We start from the raw sequence: 18,113 nt of genomic DNA, 5'->3' as shown, positions 1-18,113 counted from the left end.
TCAGAGGATTATTTAACTCGTGCGTCTCTGTGCTACAGAATGATGCACTTTAAATCCTAAATCTTACTGAAAATCCTCAAATAGATTATTACCCTGGAGAAAGTCACACAGCTTGTTTGCAACTACTTTTTCAAGGATCTGTGAAAGAAAGGGAAGATTAGATATGTGTCTACAGTTGGTGAACGGCTCTGGATCTGGATTTTTTTTTAGGTTTAATTACAGCTAATTTAAAGGACTGTGATACATTGCCTGTTAATGAAGACTTATAACATCTTGTCAGAAGAATATGCATAGACTGAATCACCATAACCTCATGCTAACAACAACAATCACTTCCAGGAAGACAACTGTGATTTCATTTCAACTGAAGAGATATGTGAATCTGGCAAACTTGTTTATTTCTGGTGTCATTTTCAGCTGAAACTCCTGTATAGTTAAACACAGTTGTCCGAACTGTCTGACATTTCTGCTGTGCTTATTTTATGTAGTATTTTTTTACTAGCATCTTTGATAAACCAAATCTACCAGCATGGAAGCCACAGCAAATTGTAGCATTTTTAAGCCATTTGAAATAATCCACCCCTAAAAAAATCAGTATCAGTTTAGGTGTGTGGTATATTTGAAATATTTTCTCCATTTTACCTTACACACTAATCAATCAAGGCAGCGGCAGACTAGCAGTTTCTGCCCCTGATAGAATCAGTTTTTATCAGTGGAGTCTGTTGGCTTTAAGGAAACAGCCTTTAGTTTCCTGTCAGAAAGGGCTATGTGACGGCACCATAAAGCAGTGAAAATATATCAAATATAGCATCCATTTGAACCAATATTGATTTTTGTTGATCATTTTTGGGCCACAAAAAAACAATACAGGCAGCGTTAGCACCATTTTGTTTTATGTATGTGAGTTGTGGGTTTTCGACCTGGTAGTTACTGTAAACAAACATTGTGATCCATTTTCCTTATTACCGTACTAATTAACTTTTACGATACCGTCTATGTAGCTCTTGTTTATAGCATTTCCTTGTTTTCTGGTTTCTGAAGCTTCAAAGGCAACCTTCAACCTTTATTAAAAAATAATTCCTCCTGTACTGCCTGTGCTGTGACAAAATCAGTAAGCGATTATTCTCTTCAATCATCACAGGCAATTCTCCTCAAGATATTTGAATCAAATGATACCGGCTTTACCTTTCAAAAGAAGATGCCACTTAATGATTCAACATATTGTTTAAAAAGATGGTGAATAAAATGACACCCAACTAGGTCCAAACCTGTCAGGTCACAGTAGAATAGTAGAATTTGTCCAGACTTGTGCAATGCATGATCCAGTTCCATGATCCAGTTTCACTAACATGAAAAGAGTTAATCTCTGTCAGTTCATATTGGCGAGGGAGCAGCAATCCAGGATGAAGCCTGAGATATCAGTGGTGTGAACCCAGAACAATCGCAGTGTCAGGTGAATAGCTAGTGTTTGGTCTGACAGTCAAGTTGACCATTCAGAGAGGTTCTGTATGTAATGGGTTAAGGTAGGATTTTAATGTTCTATTGGGAGTTTTGGACGGATCAGGCTTCCTGAGTTTAAACTTCATTTCTGCTGCTGTTCATGCTGGCCATTTTCATCCGAAGGATCTGGATCTCCAGGTTGAGCTTCTCCCTCTCCAGCATCAGGTTTCCTCTCTTCAGCTCCATCAGATCCTCATCCACAACCACGAGCCGCGACAGTAACGACTGAAGTGGCTGCTCGGTCTGACCTGAAGAGAAAAACCACATAATCCACTTAGCACTGCGGCCACATCAGCACGTCTCATCTTTAAAGGAGTAGTTTGACATTTTTGGAAATTGTTTACTCTCAGATAGAGAAATATGACGATCAGTATCACTCTCTTATCTATTGGTAAAATATAAGGCTGAGGACAGCAGCGAGTTAGCTTAGCATTAGGACTGGAACAGGGAAGCAGTTAGCCTGGCTCCGTCCAACAGAAACTAAATCCACCTACCAGCAATTTTTAAATTCATGAATTACCCTATCTTGTTTGTTTAAACTTCCCAAAAAATAAATCAAAGTGTAAAAATGACCATTTTCATTTTCAAAGGCGTTATGTGCCGGACTGGCTCTTGGGCAGGGATGATTGTCAGGAAACCAGCTAAGGCTCCAGGAAGTTGTTAAATGGTGAATAGCCATTTTTACTTAAAAAGACCGGTACCAGAAACTCTGAATTTGAGTTAAAGGGGCAGAGCTTTGAGGCCTTAGCTTATAACTATGACTTTATATATCTTAGCTAGAATATCTTTATCTAATTATTATGATATCTTTATCTGGTAATTATGAAATATGCTTCTCATAAAGGTCAAAGTGAACATCATGATGTCCAGTTGTCTCTGGAGAGATTAAGTTTGAAAATGCTTTTAAATATTTGTCTAAAACAGAAAAACAGTGGTTTTGTAGTTTCTTCAAAAAGTGTATTAGCCAGGAGGCGTAAATATAGACGGTGCAGGCAGTGTGGTTGCACTAGGGCCCGTGAGGTGGGGGTTAAAACTAAAAATTAGCCAGATAGTATCGCTAATTTTTTTCACATAAGACAAAAAAAACTCTATAATTTAACACAAACTAAAGATTAATTTTGTACTTATTTTTCACAATAATAGTAGTGCTAGTACATTATAATAAATATGCAAGAATAATTGTGCTGGTTACCATCCTCCTCATGTGCCTCATGTGTGTTATTTGTCGTCTTCAGCTGGACCTCCACAGGATAATGGTCGCTCACTTTCAGAGCCTGAAAAATGAACAATTATTTATTGATTGACAATGTCAGTTTAGAGCTATTACATTATTTTGGGTGAATGTGAACCAAAGTTGTGTTAGCCAAATTTAAAGCAGGAGTAAGAGTTCCATTTTCCTGCTCCCCACAGGATCATTACATACAGTACATGTACACTGTGTAAAGGGTGGCCTAATATGTGTGCACCAAAATTTCCACTCACACAGAAGATGTTATCTTGTCTGATTTGATAAGTAGAAAAATTGTGTTTGAATTCTGTGGTTTTATAACATATTATGTGATGCCAAACTGAGTTCACACTTAAAGACTATGACTCTAAACAACAGCACGAAAAATAATTTCAGCCTTTGTCAAAGTAAAGCAAGGAAACAACATCAGACCTGCTCCTCACTGAGTCCGTATGCCTTCTGGAAGTTGAAAGGTTTGGCTGAGTTTGGAACGACGGCCTGGAGCATGTCATCTCCGTAAACCACTATCCTGAACAGAGACATACAGCATATATTTCACTCATAGTATGTAAATTGGTCTGGTTGAGATGTTACACTTCACTTTACTGTACTCTGCAGCAGTCATTATAAAAACAACAAAAAGTTCAGTGTATAAATACGTAAAATATAAAAAATGCAAACAAATGAGGCAAAGCCAAATGAACCTTGATTAAGCTGTTTCTCCTTATTTCAGGCAACTTAAAGGAATACATTGATGTTTTTGGGAAAACACTAATATTCTTGCTTAGTGAGATAAGAAGACTGATACCATTCTCAGCCTTTCAAGTGGTATCCATCCTCTCATCTAACTCTCCACCAGAAAGCAGATAAGTGTACATCCCAAAATGTCCAACTATTGCCTTACTCCTTTATCTCAAATAAAAGCTCAAATTCTGCTGGTTGATTATCTGCAGTTTATTTGGGGAGTAGGTGGGTGTGCACCTGTCATTAGTTAAGAGATCTATCCAGTATTTAAGTAAAAACAGAAAATAAAAGCCTTTAATAAATATATATTTCCTAAAACAATAGAAGCATTTCAAGTATTTCAAGCAAAAATGTACTTATTTATCAAAATATTAATCGTGAAAGGCTTCTTAGAAAGCAGGATACATCAGCCAAATGATTTTTTTATAAGCTAGCAACCAAAAAGCTTGATGGCCTATGAGTATTATTAAATTATTTAAGAAATTATAATACAACCATTCATCACAATTAATGAAACCCTTATGAAATATGCCTTATAAAGTGGTATCCAGCATTTGTGTTGTAGCTGGTACAGTTAAAACAAATGAAGTACTTTTATATGGACATTTTCAAACATGCAGTTTATTGTATTTTATTTCCACTGGAGTTTGTGCATGTTACCTGTTGCATGTGTTACCTGTCGTATGTGTGGTTGTTTCGGGTGCTTGCAGTGGTGTCAACATCATCTCCAATCAACCAGTGGAAGTTTGTGTCACTGCGGATACGGATGCCCTTCATCTCCTTCTTGGAGACGTACAAGCCATCTGCATTGAAGTCACCCAGGATCATTACGTTCTGCAGCACAGAGGTAGAAGAACATCAACACAGGTGTCAACAGCAGCCCAGTGTGTCCACTTAAATCTGTGCCCCAAACAGGTAAACTGGGCCATGCTCTTTTCATCTGACACATACAAACACTGTAATTTTCCAGAATTTCTCAGATTGTTCTTTTGATGACTTTTTTCAACCATACCGCCATTACTTTTAACTAATTCAGCCATTTATCCACTTGGTCTTTTGTATTAAGTAACGTTAACTTACCTACGTTAACTGACAGTATAACCCCTACTATCAGCTAACGACTTTGACTATATATCCGTTACTTTTAGCTAACGAGTTTGACTGTGTATCCATTACTTTTAGTTAACGATTTCGACTGTATATCCGTTACTTTTCGCTAACGACGTCAAGGGTGTATCCGTTACTTTTAGCTAACAACGTTAACTGTGTAACGTTATCAGTGCTTTTTAGCTGGCAGCGCCAACTGTGTATCCGTTAATTTTGGTTAACGAGGCCAACTGTGTATCCGTTACTTTTAGCTAACGAAATCAACTGTTACTTTTAGATGACGACGTCAACTGTGTATCAGTTACTTTTAGCTAACGACGTCAACTGTATTCGTTAACGTACTTTTAGCTAACGATGTCAACTGTGTATCCCTTACTTTTAGCTAACGATGTCAACTGTGTAAGTTATTTGTTACCTTTAGCTAATGACCTCAACTGTTTATCCATTACCTGTAGTTTACGACTTCAACTGTTTAGCTATTAATGTTACTTTTAACGAACTAGCTAACGACGTTAACTGTGTGTCCATTACTTTTAGCTAACGACGTCAACTGTGTATCTGTTACTTTTAGCTAACGACTTTAACGGTGTGTCCGTTACTTTTAACTAACGACGTCAACTGTGTAACGTTATCCATTACTTTTAGCTAACGACGTCAACTGTGTATTTGTTACTTTTAGCTAACAACTTTAACTGTGTATCCGTTACTTTTAGCTAACGACGTCAGCTGTGTATCCATTACTTTTAGCTGACGATGTCAACTGTGTATCCCTTACTTTTAAGGTGTAAGTGTAAGTTATCTGTTACCTTCAGCTAACGACCTCAGCTGTTTATCCATTACCTGTAGTTAACGACTTCAACTGTTTATTTCAACTATAATCCATCACTTTTAGCTCACAATTTCAGTATGCATTAGGGCTACTTTTAGCTAACAATTTAAATCGTTAATACAATACTTGCAGCTAATTTTCCTTTGTGCCATACTTTTAGCTAATGATTTCAACTGTTACTTTTTTACTACAAACTTTTTAACTATTTATCCATTACTTTTCACTCACGATTTAGTGTATGTCCAATACACTTAGCTAAGTATTTCAGCTATTATTCATAACTTTTAGCTAACTATTTAGCCATCACTTTAGCTCACAAGTTAAACTGTTATTACTTTTAGCTAACTTTCTCAACCATTTTCCATAACATGTAGCTAACGATTTCAACTGATTATCCATTAGACCTAATTTTAGCTAACAATTTGTTTATGTATTGCTTTTAACTATTTTAAATGTTTATCCATTTACCTTACTTTTATCAAGCAATTTCAACTGTTAATCTGTTAATGTTACCGTTATCAAGCAGTTTTAACTGTTCATCCAATACTTTTAGCTAACTATTTAAAAGCTAACTATTTCAACTAAATCCATTACTTTGAGCTCATGGTTTCACCTGTTCATCCATAGTCTCGCCACCAGACAATCAGAGATCTCTGCCTTCTGATAGTCTGGGGACACTCCTTTCTAAAGTGTGTTTAACACACCAGCAAAAATGGCCGGCAACAAAGCAACGCCTCTTGCATTTTTGAAAAGGACATGCCTTCTCGGAAATGTGCGCTCCTCCTTTTCTTGTCCACAAGGAAACAAACACACGGCTTGAGAGCTTGAAAATGGATGCTGAGAGATTTAACTCGGTTTTATCAAATGTGTGCTTATCCGTGAAGAAAATATTTTTTTTCAGCAGATATCTTAGTTACAACATGATTGAGCTAACTGGAGTAGTTTCATGTCGTATCCGACAACGGGAGGCTTTTAACAGATGACGTCCTGATGTTAGCTTTGCTGCTGCTGTTAGCTGTCCCTGTCAGCTGCAGCTGCTGGTGCTTTCTAGACATCGTGATTTCCCAAAACTGAATAAATACCACACATAGCCACACAAAACTGCTTTGCTAGCTCAATCATGTTGTAACTAAGATATCCGCTGGAAAAGATATTTTTTTCACAGACCGTTTAATGAGTTATTACCTATTACAGACAACGCTAACGGCTAACAGGGCTAACAGCTAACGGTTAGCCCAGCTAAATGTGCACATAGAAATAGTAATGTTTGTTCAATCATTGTGTTTATAGACTTTACAAACATCGGATTAGTCCAAACAATGATACATAGATGTATAGGCTATATATATAGCTAAAAGCTCTGCTGGTTTTCTACCTGGAAATATTTGTAAACAACAAGGCGATTCCCTCTATAGTCCGGCCGGACGGATGAGTCATGGTCTTGTAAAAGATTATGTTTGTTTCTTTTAGTTGGCGAGAATGTGTCGCCGCAAACGCGACAAACATCCACTGAACTTTGGCGGCGTTTTCTGCGAGCACAGCTGAGCCATTTTGTACCGCTACATGTGTTTCTAGTGGGACTATGTTTACAAGCACAAGAGTTCAGCGAGCCACCGAAGGACCACCCTGCGGATTTACTATTGGTTCTGCAACGTAGGGAGTTTTTTTAAACTCTGAAATTGTATCCGCCCATCTAAACACAAAATCAGGGAGAAAGTCATCAGTCTTTAGTTAAGCAAAGCGTCTAAAGACTGACTTGTGAGTCTAGTTTATCCACTACTTTTATCTATTTCTACTGTTTATCGATACTTTTAACTTACTATTTCAACTGTTTATCCATTAGCCTACTTTAACTAACAAATTCTGTTTATCCATCCATAACTACTTCAGGTATTCAGGCTATCCATTACTTTTAGTGAACTATTGTAAGTGTTTATCCATGACATTAACAACAGAAACATTTAAATAATTCATCCATTACTTTTAGATAACAGTTTTAACTGTTTATACATTACTATTTGAATAATGTTACAGTAGCCTATATATTCTAAATCAAATTGTATGTTTTTTTTTTCTTTTCTTTTTTTGTGGTTTAGCTACTCCATCCATTGGGATACAGGCACCCCTATTTGGGCATGACTGTACTAAATCAGTGTAATATTGTTAACACAGTACCTGTAATTGCATTACAATAGTCAGCATACGAATTTTGTCATGTCCTTACATCAGTCCTCCACTTCTTCTTGATGTGCTGGAAGACATCGTAGAGCTCATCCAGCTCCTTTTCCGAGTCATCTGGTTTGGTGTGAACTGGGATCATCACCAGGTCCTTCAGTACTGTGGTGGGCACACACATACACACACACACACACACACACACAGTCATTGCCTCCTGTAAACATTGCTATTACATTTATTACGCCCAGAGTTAAACCTAAGCCTAAGCCCATAATCTAAAGAGGTGAAAAGTGTTGTTGCATATCCTTAAGTTTTTATGTTTTTGAAGATATTGTCTCTTCTTTAAAAACACTCCTAGTGCTCCTCTGTGTGCAAGACAGACGTCCTCTACCTGTATTGAGGCATCTGAATCGCAGGATGTAGGGATCTCTAGCAAAAACATCTCCTCCCTCAGTCACCTGGTCATCAAACTGATAGGAGCCTACCAGGTCAACCAAGTCATCCCTACACACACACACACACACACACACACACCAAAGCATTATTAATATGTAGCTTCAAATGATTAGCTCAGTAGTTCTCTGGCGATCAGAGATGTCTGAGAGTCCGGTTCTTTCAAAAACTGATTGACAAGACCTATAGCTCCTCTTATAACTCATTACAGTTTTTCATTTTTATGGGGAATCAACAAGAATCTGGTGCAGGTGAAAACTCACCTGTACAGGAACATGAACTGCTCCTTGTAGCGCGTTCGGCCCAGACGACTGCTGATCTTCAGGGTGTAGTGATGTTTAGGGTTGGCTCTAGACAGACAGATATAATGTAAATGTTCATTGAATTTCCACTTACAGAGCTTCAAAGTCAGATCAAACATATTTCAACACTGTGTGTAATCTGTATCTGCTGGTGCCATAACATATATGTTGAAAGAAATTCAAATTCAAAACTAACATACCATTTTTAACACACATATTTATTTTGCATTGATGACTCCCCTTGACTGTTAATTTTTCCTCTTGTCTCAGCAACTATTGGATAAATTGCCATTAAATTTAACTGGGTCAATTATGGTGACCCATTTACTTAAAATCTAATGTCATCAGGTAAAGAATTTAATGTGTGTTTGATTTATGTTCAAATAAATCCCATCAGCCTCAGCTGTAGATGGTGAGCATGGTTAGGCATTGCCATTGTGAGCTTAACGTGCTAATAATAATTTTTTTTTTTAAAAAAAAGAAGGAAAAAAAAACCAAGCGCTAAAGCCTGCACTCACTTGTTGAGTGCATCTAGGAAGATTTTTACAGACTCTCCACTGATGTCCACCACCTCCAGGATCACAGTGATGTCATATCTAGACACGACCTGGGGAAGAGAGGGAAAGAGGGAGGAAGTTTTGTCTCTAAACTCTTGGTTTCTGCCTTAGTAAGTATAAGTAAGAAGTCTAGGTCCTGATCAGTTAACACATCCCACTGTACATTTCTCAAAGCTAATGTTAATGGCCAGATTTGTGATGCATTTCTGATACATTCACTCATTTCATTTAATTAATAACTCAACTTTGGTTTCCATAATTAATCATTTCTAAATGGCTTCAGCAACACTGTGTGTGCTTTCACATCATTGTTACCTTAACCAGGATACTGAGGACATCTGGGTCTGACACTTTGTTTATTCCAAACTTCTGGATGTTAAAAGATGCTATTTTCATGATGGCTGGAGAGAGAACAAAAAAGACAAATAGAAAGAGAAGGGAAACATTATTGGCATGTTAAGAAGTCTATTTATGGCGCAACAAGTACAGGCATGCGTGGTATTACTGTATCTGCACCAAGCTATTGTGTGTGTGTGTGTGTGTGTGTGTGTGTGCGCGCTCGCGCGTGCGTGCATGTAGATAGCTATGTGTTAACAGCAGACATGTCTCATAAAGTCAGACATCCCTTTTACTCGCCTGAGGCCTATGTAACAGGCTACAAAATACACACACATAAACACATAAAAATGTATTTTGTGGTTTCGGTCACACACTATAAAGATAAAATACCCGGCAATATGTGTTACTGACTCTGACTTTATACAGCAGGTCAAAGTATTATTTATTTAGTTTATTAAGGTGTGTGTTATACCTTCATTTCTTTAGAGAAGTAAAATAAATTAACAAATATTTCATGGGGAAAAAAACACTATGTCAGTGCTGGTCAAGTAAAAATATAAAATTTGAAGATTTTCAAAAAAGTTTAATTAAAAACAGATTCAGGTTATTTCTTTCATTTATGCATTTTCTCTCAATAATTATCTAAACAGCCAAATTATCATAGAGAAAAAAACCCAGGAATATCTGAGGGTAAAAGTACAGGATGATGAAAATGAATATGAACAGCAAAAAATGTTTAACAAAACATGAAAAATTATTAATGAAAATAATAATGATATATTTTAAATGCCGATAGATGACATCTTGATAGCTACATTCATTATTTTTACAGTCTATGGAAAGTGTGTGTTTGGTTTATACGTTTTAATGAATTCTTTGTGAGAGGGTGGAAAACATTAAACGTTTAATTTATTTAAAAAAACAACAACCTTGGGCTGAGTTTTATTAGCTCATTGCCAAAGAAAAACCAGTAAGTGAAATGTATACAGCTGCTTTGACACATTGTTTATCGTTGAAATGGTCTTCAGCACCACAGACAGCGCACAAACACTCCACATAGTCATTCTTATAGTTTAGCGTCTTTATGCACACTCTAATAATGTCATTCCTGCCAGATAGGTCCCTCTCACTCCCTTTTTTTGTGTGTTCCTGCCACGATGAAAAGTCCATGTCAACAGCATATAAAACAACTTTAGTGCTACAACATAAACATCTGATGACAGCTACAGGATAGACAGACAGATTGGTGCTGAAAGCTAAATTCATACAGTGCGTGTCCTGTGTTTATGTAAAGCAGGTGGCTCCAAACTGACAGATGGGTGGGGGTCGGCTGACAAGGGAGTTTGTGAACATGCAACATAAAGACACGGTGACTAAACCTGTTAGAACTAGTCCTGAGTGTCTCCTATCCCATTATTTATCTTTCAGTTGTAATGGAAAGTCTCTGCTGCGGAAAAAGCAAACAGATACAGTACAAATATAAGACCAGTCAGTCAATAAACATGCCTGTAAGGACTGTAAAGAATGTACCGTCTCAAAGTCAAACACCTCCTGTACTGGATATTATTTCATATCATGCTGCAGTTCTCTGGAGCAGCTAGTGACTCAATTTAAAGTTATATAATGAAAGAAATGACAAGCTTCTAAAATTTGATGCATTGTTATAAATTAAACATTCTGACACTAGATTAATTATTTTAATGACCCCACATTCACCAGCTAAAACTTTAAAATGCTGCTTACAGATTGACATATCTTTAATAATATTACAATAATTTAATTTACAGAATAAAATAACACTGTACAAGAGGCCATTCTGCAAAGGACAGCTTTTGGTACTTAATGTACATATTGCTGCTGATAACACGTCTTGAACATAAAAAAATTGTGCTCATTAAAATTGGGCACTATTTTTTAAATTTTGTAATGCTTGTGCAGCCTGTTGTAGTCGCTCCACCTCATTTTCTGATTACTTCCAACCTTTAGCTTATATTAGGACTTATATGCTTTTAGTGGAGTATTAATGAAGTATTTTTACACTCTGGTTTTGCTACTTTTACTTGAGTTATTAAGTTTATGTATGTCACAACCAGTGATAATCCACACAATGTCCAACTGAAAACAGTGTATTTGTAATTATTCATATTTAAGAGAAAAAAATAGTCTTTTGAATATTCTAAGAAATACAATATTTGTTTATTTACAATAATAATATTTTGAGACAAGAGCTGTAATTATGAGAATTGAGTCATAATTTTGAGAAAAAATTGTCTGTTTCCACATTAAATCTAATACAGTGGAGAAAAATAAGATCATGGGGAACAAGGAAGTAACTGAAATGAAATGTTTTTAGCTTCCTACTACAAAACTACAGTATGTGTTGCTGTATCCTAACATTATATCCTGTTTCCACCCAAATTTGCACATGTTTTTAAAACACTGGTAAACCCGCTAAAAATGGGCTATAGACTACATTTCCATCGCCTGTAGACAGGAGTTTTGTACATGCCTCTGCAGCATCTGCTGGTGTGTGTCCGTATGTTTTTTCAGTGGGTTCAGTGTCATGGACAGGCCAGAAAACAGATTGGTGAACAGTAGAAAGCCTTGAAAACTTGACGGCGGTTACTTTTTTGTTATATATGTCTTACTTATCCAGTCACTCTTTCAAAATTGGTGCAGACTCATTTGGAATTATGTTTGAGTGCTGCTTGAGCAAAGATGGACGGTATTTTGTGGTGGTGCATCAATGGATCTCACTGGTAAAGCTAACATTTATTAAAAAAAAAAAAAAAAAATTAAAACATGTTCACCCTGGTGTTGTGTTTCCATCAATGGTGATAAAAGCTGATAAATACCTTCGACTACTGCAGAATCATTTGCCGTGAGTGTGAATGCTGATTGTAACCTTTCCCACTTCATTAATAAGCCAGATGCTAGTGGGTGTTGGCTGGTTTCTCATGCAGTGGAGAAAGGGCTTTAGTGAGTACCTTGTCTTCTTTTTTCAAAAGTAACCCAAGTATTTTGATTAATTTGTACATTGATTGAACAGAGGTCTGACTGTAGCTATAGTCTGAGATCTCAAGACTTTTTTTGTTGTCTGTTCCTAGTGACTGAGCTGGGAAAGGAAGCTATGCGAATTGGCCTCTTTGTGTGATTTTAAAGCTCTCATAAGTACATGGTTGAATGAGTCAGTTGGATCTTGTCATTGTGCGTAGGTGTTCTACATGTTTCTGTTTATCTTTTCTGTTTTTTGTTGTGGGGTTGTTTTGCTGTAACTAACTGTGTGCTGCTGTCTTGACCAGGTCTCTCTTGTAAAAGAGATTGTTGATCTCAACGGGACTTACCAGGTTAAATATGGGTTGAATTAAGTAAATAAATAAATAAAATATGTTCTTCAATAACATCTCTTTCTGGGTTAAGACAGCTTTACCCAAAGCCTCTTTCATTACCTTACTGTGTCCCCACACATTTGGTAGCATATTACAGCTGAGTAATACATTACACCATTACTTAATAAATTCAGCAGAGTTTCTCAGTACTTCCCTTTTCTTCTAAAATCTCCAGTTGTTCCTCAAAATTTTTTTCCACTGAAACTACATTTAGGTAACAGTGAGAACCGGTAAATATTTTACTGGTACCCGATTCGTAGGATGAAATTACACTGTAAATCACGTTATTCTTTATTATGACTACAGAAGATTATAAAGACATGCAGTAATAAGCTGACTAGATTTATGATAACCTTGTGCAGGGCATCTGTGCAGCTACTACGTGTAGGGCATGTGTGCAATTATTTTGTATAGGACTTTTGTGCAATTACTTTAAGCAGAGCATCTGTGCAACACTTGGGTGTACGACATCGTGCAGTTCTCTTGGGGTGGATGGATCTGGGGTTGATGCTATATGTTCATTATAGTTTGATTGTACACGTGTGGCTGTGTCCCCCATGTTTTCTTAAACGTCTAAGACAAATCACATTTCTTCAGATCTACTAAGAATTTGGAAAATAAACAGAAGCCTGATGAAATAAGAGAAACATCTGCAGAGCAGCATTGACGTACAGAAGAGTAAATTTCATCATTTAGGTCATTATCAAATATGATCTGGTTCCAACCTCCTTTAATTTGCTGGTCTTGACCAGCTGGTCGGACACAACAAGCAACTTAAAGATGCCACTTTGGGCTCTGGGTAACTAGAGATTTTAAAGGTTTTCGATTGTTGTTTTCAGTATGTGGCTGTTCACACAGAGAAACATGAGGATAATTGTTATGTTAACTGCCCACTGTGGTTTGACAGGTGATTTGTAAAACAACTAAACACCTTAAAGCAGTGTGTTTACATGTGTTGGGGAGGTTGTCCAACCAGTCTGTATTTGTGGTGCTATTCAGCCAAGTGATAGTAGATACCACAGCTGATAACGCACACAAAGTAGATACAGGATTCCTTGACTGTGCTGTAAACACTGGGATCAGATATCAGTGTTTGCCCTGACAAGTTTTACTTCCTGGGAAACCTTAAGACGGTGGCAGCAGTTCGTCTCTACCTGCTAGTGACGTCCTGGCTGCTCTCACTATACACGGAAAAAATATCAACAAATAAAGTAGTGTGTGACGTCTGAACAGACTCCGACAGAGAGCCTTTTTCACGAGTGCGAACTTTTCATATATAAGTTTTACCGCTAATGGTTGTTTATTTTTACCTGAGTCAAACTTTACTTTCACATTGTCAATTTTTCTTTTTCTGTTTTAGTATTTTAAATTAATAATTGAAGACTTTGTCCAACAGAAACCTTACAAAGTGTAGAGAAAACAAGTACCTCACATCTGAACTTTAATGACCGCTGAGTTTTTCCACCTGTTTTTTTAGGGCCTACAGATGTTTTTCATTGTCTAAAGACACCTTGAGCCTCTCGGGTATTCAGCTCAGCATGAGGAAAAGCAGAACAGAAAAGCAAAAAGACGAGTTGTTTCTCACCTGAAGGGCGAAGCGAATCTGCTGCTGCTGTCAGGACCTTTAGATCAGGTTGCTTTATTCCCAGTAAGGATTAAAACTAAAGTGAAGAAAGATGAGGGGAACCTTGTGGACTTCACAATAAAAACTCCTGAGTCTGTAGTCACTGCCAGGGGCAAAGCATAGTATAGTGGGACCACAGACAATGTGATTGGTCAGAAGCCAGCCAATAGCAGGGGCTGGACTAATACAGAGAAGGAGGACAAACAAACAAGTATCCCGCCCTTTATAATGTTTTCCTGTTATTTCTTTTTAAGTATGTTTGTGAGAATTTTATCTGGTCTTTATGTTCTGAAAACAAAATGAGATCATTAACAGCAGCATTAGTATGTGTTCATGTGTGTGAGAGAAGATGTTTGTCTGATCTTTGTTGCTCAACAGCAACTACACAGAGATCAGACGATATAAACCCATAGTGCAGAGACACATGACATACCCACAGGAAATGCTTTACCCTCCCTTAAACACCCAAACACATTAGGCCTGTTTGACATTGAATTTGCTTTTCCTGTAATAGAAAGCTGCAGTTAAGTTGAACAATTTACAGCAGCCTTCCCAGTTTGTACTGGAAGTAGACGGATACCAAAGTGGGCACGTGGAGGAGCCATACATTCACATAACTAAACATAGCCGATGAAATTGTGTCAGTCCTGATTTTAACATGGAAAGACAGTTGTTGTCGTCAGCAAAGTCTGAATCTAAAAAGAAAAAGCCGGAGACAGAATCAAACAGAGTTGTAAATAAAACAGCTAACACTCATTCAACAAAGCGGTGTCAGAAAAACAGCCGTGTTTTTAGCGTCATGACGATGCATTTTTCAGCTGATCCAAGAGAGTCTTTAGAGGGTTTATTAAGCTTAAGACGTAGGATTACTTTGTCAACACATAAAGAACACTTCATCCTTCGGTTTATCACAGACATTCAACAACACATCTGGAGATACATGTTTGTCACTGTACAGAGGGAGATGAGAAACTGTCACCTGTAAAGTAACTAAACCTTAGACAAGGGTAGTGGAGTAGAAATAGGAAGTTACAGTAAAGTGCAATTACCTTGAATTTGTAATCAGGCACAGTACTTGAGTAAATGCACGTAGTTACATCCCACTATTGCCTTTGTAGATGTCTGCTGGACAGGTGTGTTTAATGGTAAATGGTGAGTGGCAACACAAAAATAATGCCAATGCAAAGTCTATTAAAATGGTCGCAGTTAACAATGGGAAACAGAATAACTATACATGGGACATTGTTTTTTTTTTCATCCTTACATCAATTAAATCAACACACATAGATTTTTTTAGCCACTGGGGGGCAGCAGAAACAAGTTGATGCAGCGATAGTGCCCCTGGGATGACATTTTTCTGTTCTTCTCAATTTTGGATTATTGCTGAAAATAAGCTCTATGGCCAAAAAAAAGTTTATGATACTTACACATTTGTTTAGCACGATAATCTTCACAGATGAACACAACTGTCATGATTATTGAAAGTAAATGCAATTGCCAGAAGTAAAAAGCTATCGTTAGGCTATAAACAGACTACAGTCACATGACCCAACATCACCACCATAACAAGACTGTAAAGCCCTGATCGGTGTTGGCATGACGTGATGACGTCGTGTAGTCTCATTTAGCCACTTGTAGGCAACCACCTTTTTTAATATAGAGTTTTAAAGTTCAAGAGGGAGGGAGGGATTTACTGACATATTTCATGTTGTACAATAAAACGTGAAAGTCTCTTCAGCTCGTATTAACCACAGACCATATTTCAGGCAGCTATCCAAAACCCCATTCAAAAAAACTCATTGACTTACTGTAAGTGATAAAATGCTAACTTATTTCTGGATTTTAGGACTCATTCCTGGGGCACTCTATAACGTTTCTTCATATATGGCAAACTTGTTAGCAAACATATGCTTATTTACACGTCCAGCAGCCACAGAGTTAAAAGATCATGCATTTGACTTTGTGTTTGTATCCACCTGATGAATGTTAGTCCAATAGTCACTCAGTTTTGGCTCCTGAGGGAAGGAGATGATTTGCGTAAACAGATAAGAGCCATTGTTAAAATGAATAGACCACCAGTTTGACTGATATTCCCTGCTGGCTTGCACACACACACACACACAAGCGCACACACACACACACACACACATACACACAACATGATTTAGGGAAATATATGAAAATGGAGATATTTGTTTTTCAAAAAAAACCCTTTTCTTCAGCTGCTAAATGCTCCACTCTTTTCACCAGCTAGTCTCTAACTGTGTATGTCTGCTTCTCACAAAAATGAAACTCTGAGAGAGGTGAGAGTGAACCACAACAGTGAAGTTGCAGCTGGGCAGCTAAAAAAAATGAACTGAAACTCACTATGAAGCTAAGTGGAGCCAAAAAGAGCTGCAGATTCAGAGTTCTAAGAAAACTGTTTTAATTATACTCAGAGCACATACACATCAGGAATGAGAAGGTCACTATGTTGATTCAAAGATATCTATGAACTAATCATTACACAATGATTACAGTATCACCCAGTTTGTACCACCGTGCCAGTGATACAGTGGTTAGCATTGTCTCCTCACAGCAAGAGGTTTCCTGATTAGAACCCAGGGTGGGGGAGCCTTTCTGTGAGGAGTTTGCATGTTCTCCCCGTGTTAGTGTGGGTTTTCTCCAGGTACTCCAGCTTCCTCCCACAGTCCAAAGACATGCAGGTTAATTGGTGACTCTAAATTGTCCATAGGTGTGAATGTGAGTGTGAATGGTTGTCTGTCTCTTTACGTCAGCCCTGTGATAGTCTGGCGACCTGTACACCGCCTCTTGCCCAATGTCAGCTGGGATAGGCTCCAGTCCCCCAACAGGATAAGCAGGATATGGAAAATGAATGAATGAATGAATCTCTGAAGCTCTGTAGACCATTTCAGACTTGACAACATAAACATTCGAAATAGGTCTCTTTGCATTTCCTGTTAGGATGTTTGTTAATGAAAGAAAGTCAACTGACAGGAAGTAAACCATTCACCATAAAGTGAAGTGGATATAGCTTTACAGATGGCACCCCATTCATTCCTATGAAAATAGGATCACTCCATTACAATCTCATTTAATTTGGTCTTTTATCTCATCATTGTCTACTATACAGTCCTAAAATTGGAGTTTTATTCTTGATTCACTCTTCACTCGTTGTCACAATTTCGTGTACCGTATTGTTTTCTATGTATTCAGTGTGCTTTTTAATGTGTTTTAAAACCCTGCCATCCCGGCTCAAGAATACTTTAGATATTGTTTGTCTCCAGTTTTCTTGTCACGACCTGTTTCTTGTGATGGTGTAAAGAAAACAAAAAATTAGTTACTGTCCATGTATGTTTTTCCATTTACACAGAGACACTGACAGCCTGCAAGACAGAACTCGTCATGGTGTCTTAGCACTCTTCCCATGAAAGGTATGTTGACATCATGAGGACATCTCAAAGCGGCAGGGCCGTGCCGCCCATAGGGCAGGTTAGGCAAATGCTATAGGCACCAGCATGCCAGAGGGCGCCAGGGAGTGAGATGTTTTTTTTTTTTTCTTCCCCATTCTATTCGAAAAATTAGACAAGAATACACTACAAAACAACAACAGTACATATAGCCATATGTCTTTAAATAATAATGAAATAATATTTCTAATTTAAATTTCTGCCTGCTTGGCATCCTTCTGCCTCTCTGGCAGGCAGCATCAATTTCGCCACAATCCTTAACTGCGCCCCCCTCCCCCCTCACCCCGCTACCTGCTGTCTTCTGTAATGTGATGCTCCTGAGTGACAAACTGACAGTCGGGTGCCATCATCATGAAGAGGCAAAGCCCTCTGGGGCGCAGTATAAAAACAAAG

The 18,113-nt window shown here is 37.7% G+C and overlaps 1 protein-coding gene across 1 annotated transcript; it reads right to left on the bottom strand.

Moving 5' to 3' along the window:
• Window positions 1-377: 377 nt before the first annotated feature.
• On the bottom strand, window positions 378-14,340 carry LOC117256541 (deoxyribonuclease-1). The gene is made up of 10 exons (XM_033626004.2): window positions 14,212-14,340; window positions 9,214-9,299; window positions 8,860-8,948; window positions 8,303-8,389; window positions 7,978-8,090; window positions 7,633-7,745; window positions 4,149-4,306; window positions 3,161-3,257; window positions 2,693-2,774; window positions 378-1,748 (listed from the first exon to the last, which is right to left on the bottom strand). The coding sequence occupies exons 2-10, from the start codon at window positions 9,292-9,294 to the stop codon at window positions 1,576-1,578; spliced, it is 993 nt and encodes a 330-aa protein (XP_033481895.1). The 5' UTR covers window positions 9,295-9,299; window positions 14,212-14,340; the 3' UTR covers window positions 378-1,575.
• Window positions 14,341-18,113: the final 3,773 nt, after the last annotated feature.

Source organism: Epinephelus lanceolatus, chromosome 1, assembly GCF_041903045.1.
Source record: "Epinephelus lanceolatus isolate andai-2023 chromosome 1, ASM4190304v1, whole genome shotgun sequence".
Classification (NCBI taxonomy): Eukaryota; Metazoa; Chordata; class Actinopteri; order Perciformes; family Serranidae; genus Epinephelus; species Epinephelus lanceolatus.
This window is presented reverse-complemented; position numbering and strand designations above follow the sequence as displayed.

Bases quoted from the DNA above. Each gene is read 5' to 3' on its own strand.
- LOC117256541 (XM_033626004.2), bottom strand. From the start codon at position 9,294: ATGAAAATAGCATCTTTTAACATCCAGAAGTTTGGAATAAACAAAGTG. The intron at 8,091-8,302 runs GTGAGTTTTCAC...GTGTGTGTGTAG, and splicing joins CAGTTCATGTTCCTGTACAG to GGATGACTTGGTTGACCTGG. The intron at 4,307-7,632 runs GTAAGGACATGA...TCTGTGCTGCAG, and splicing joins AGAAGAAGTGGAGGACTGAT to AACGTAATGATCCTGGGTGA.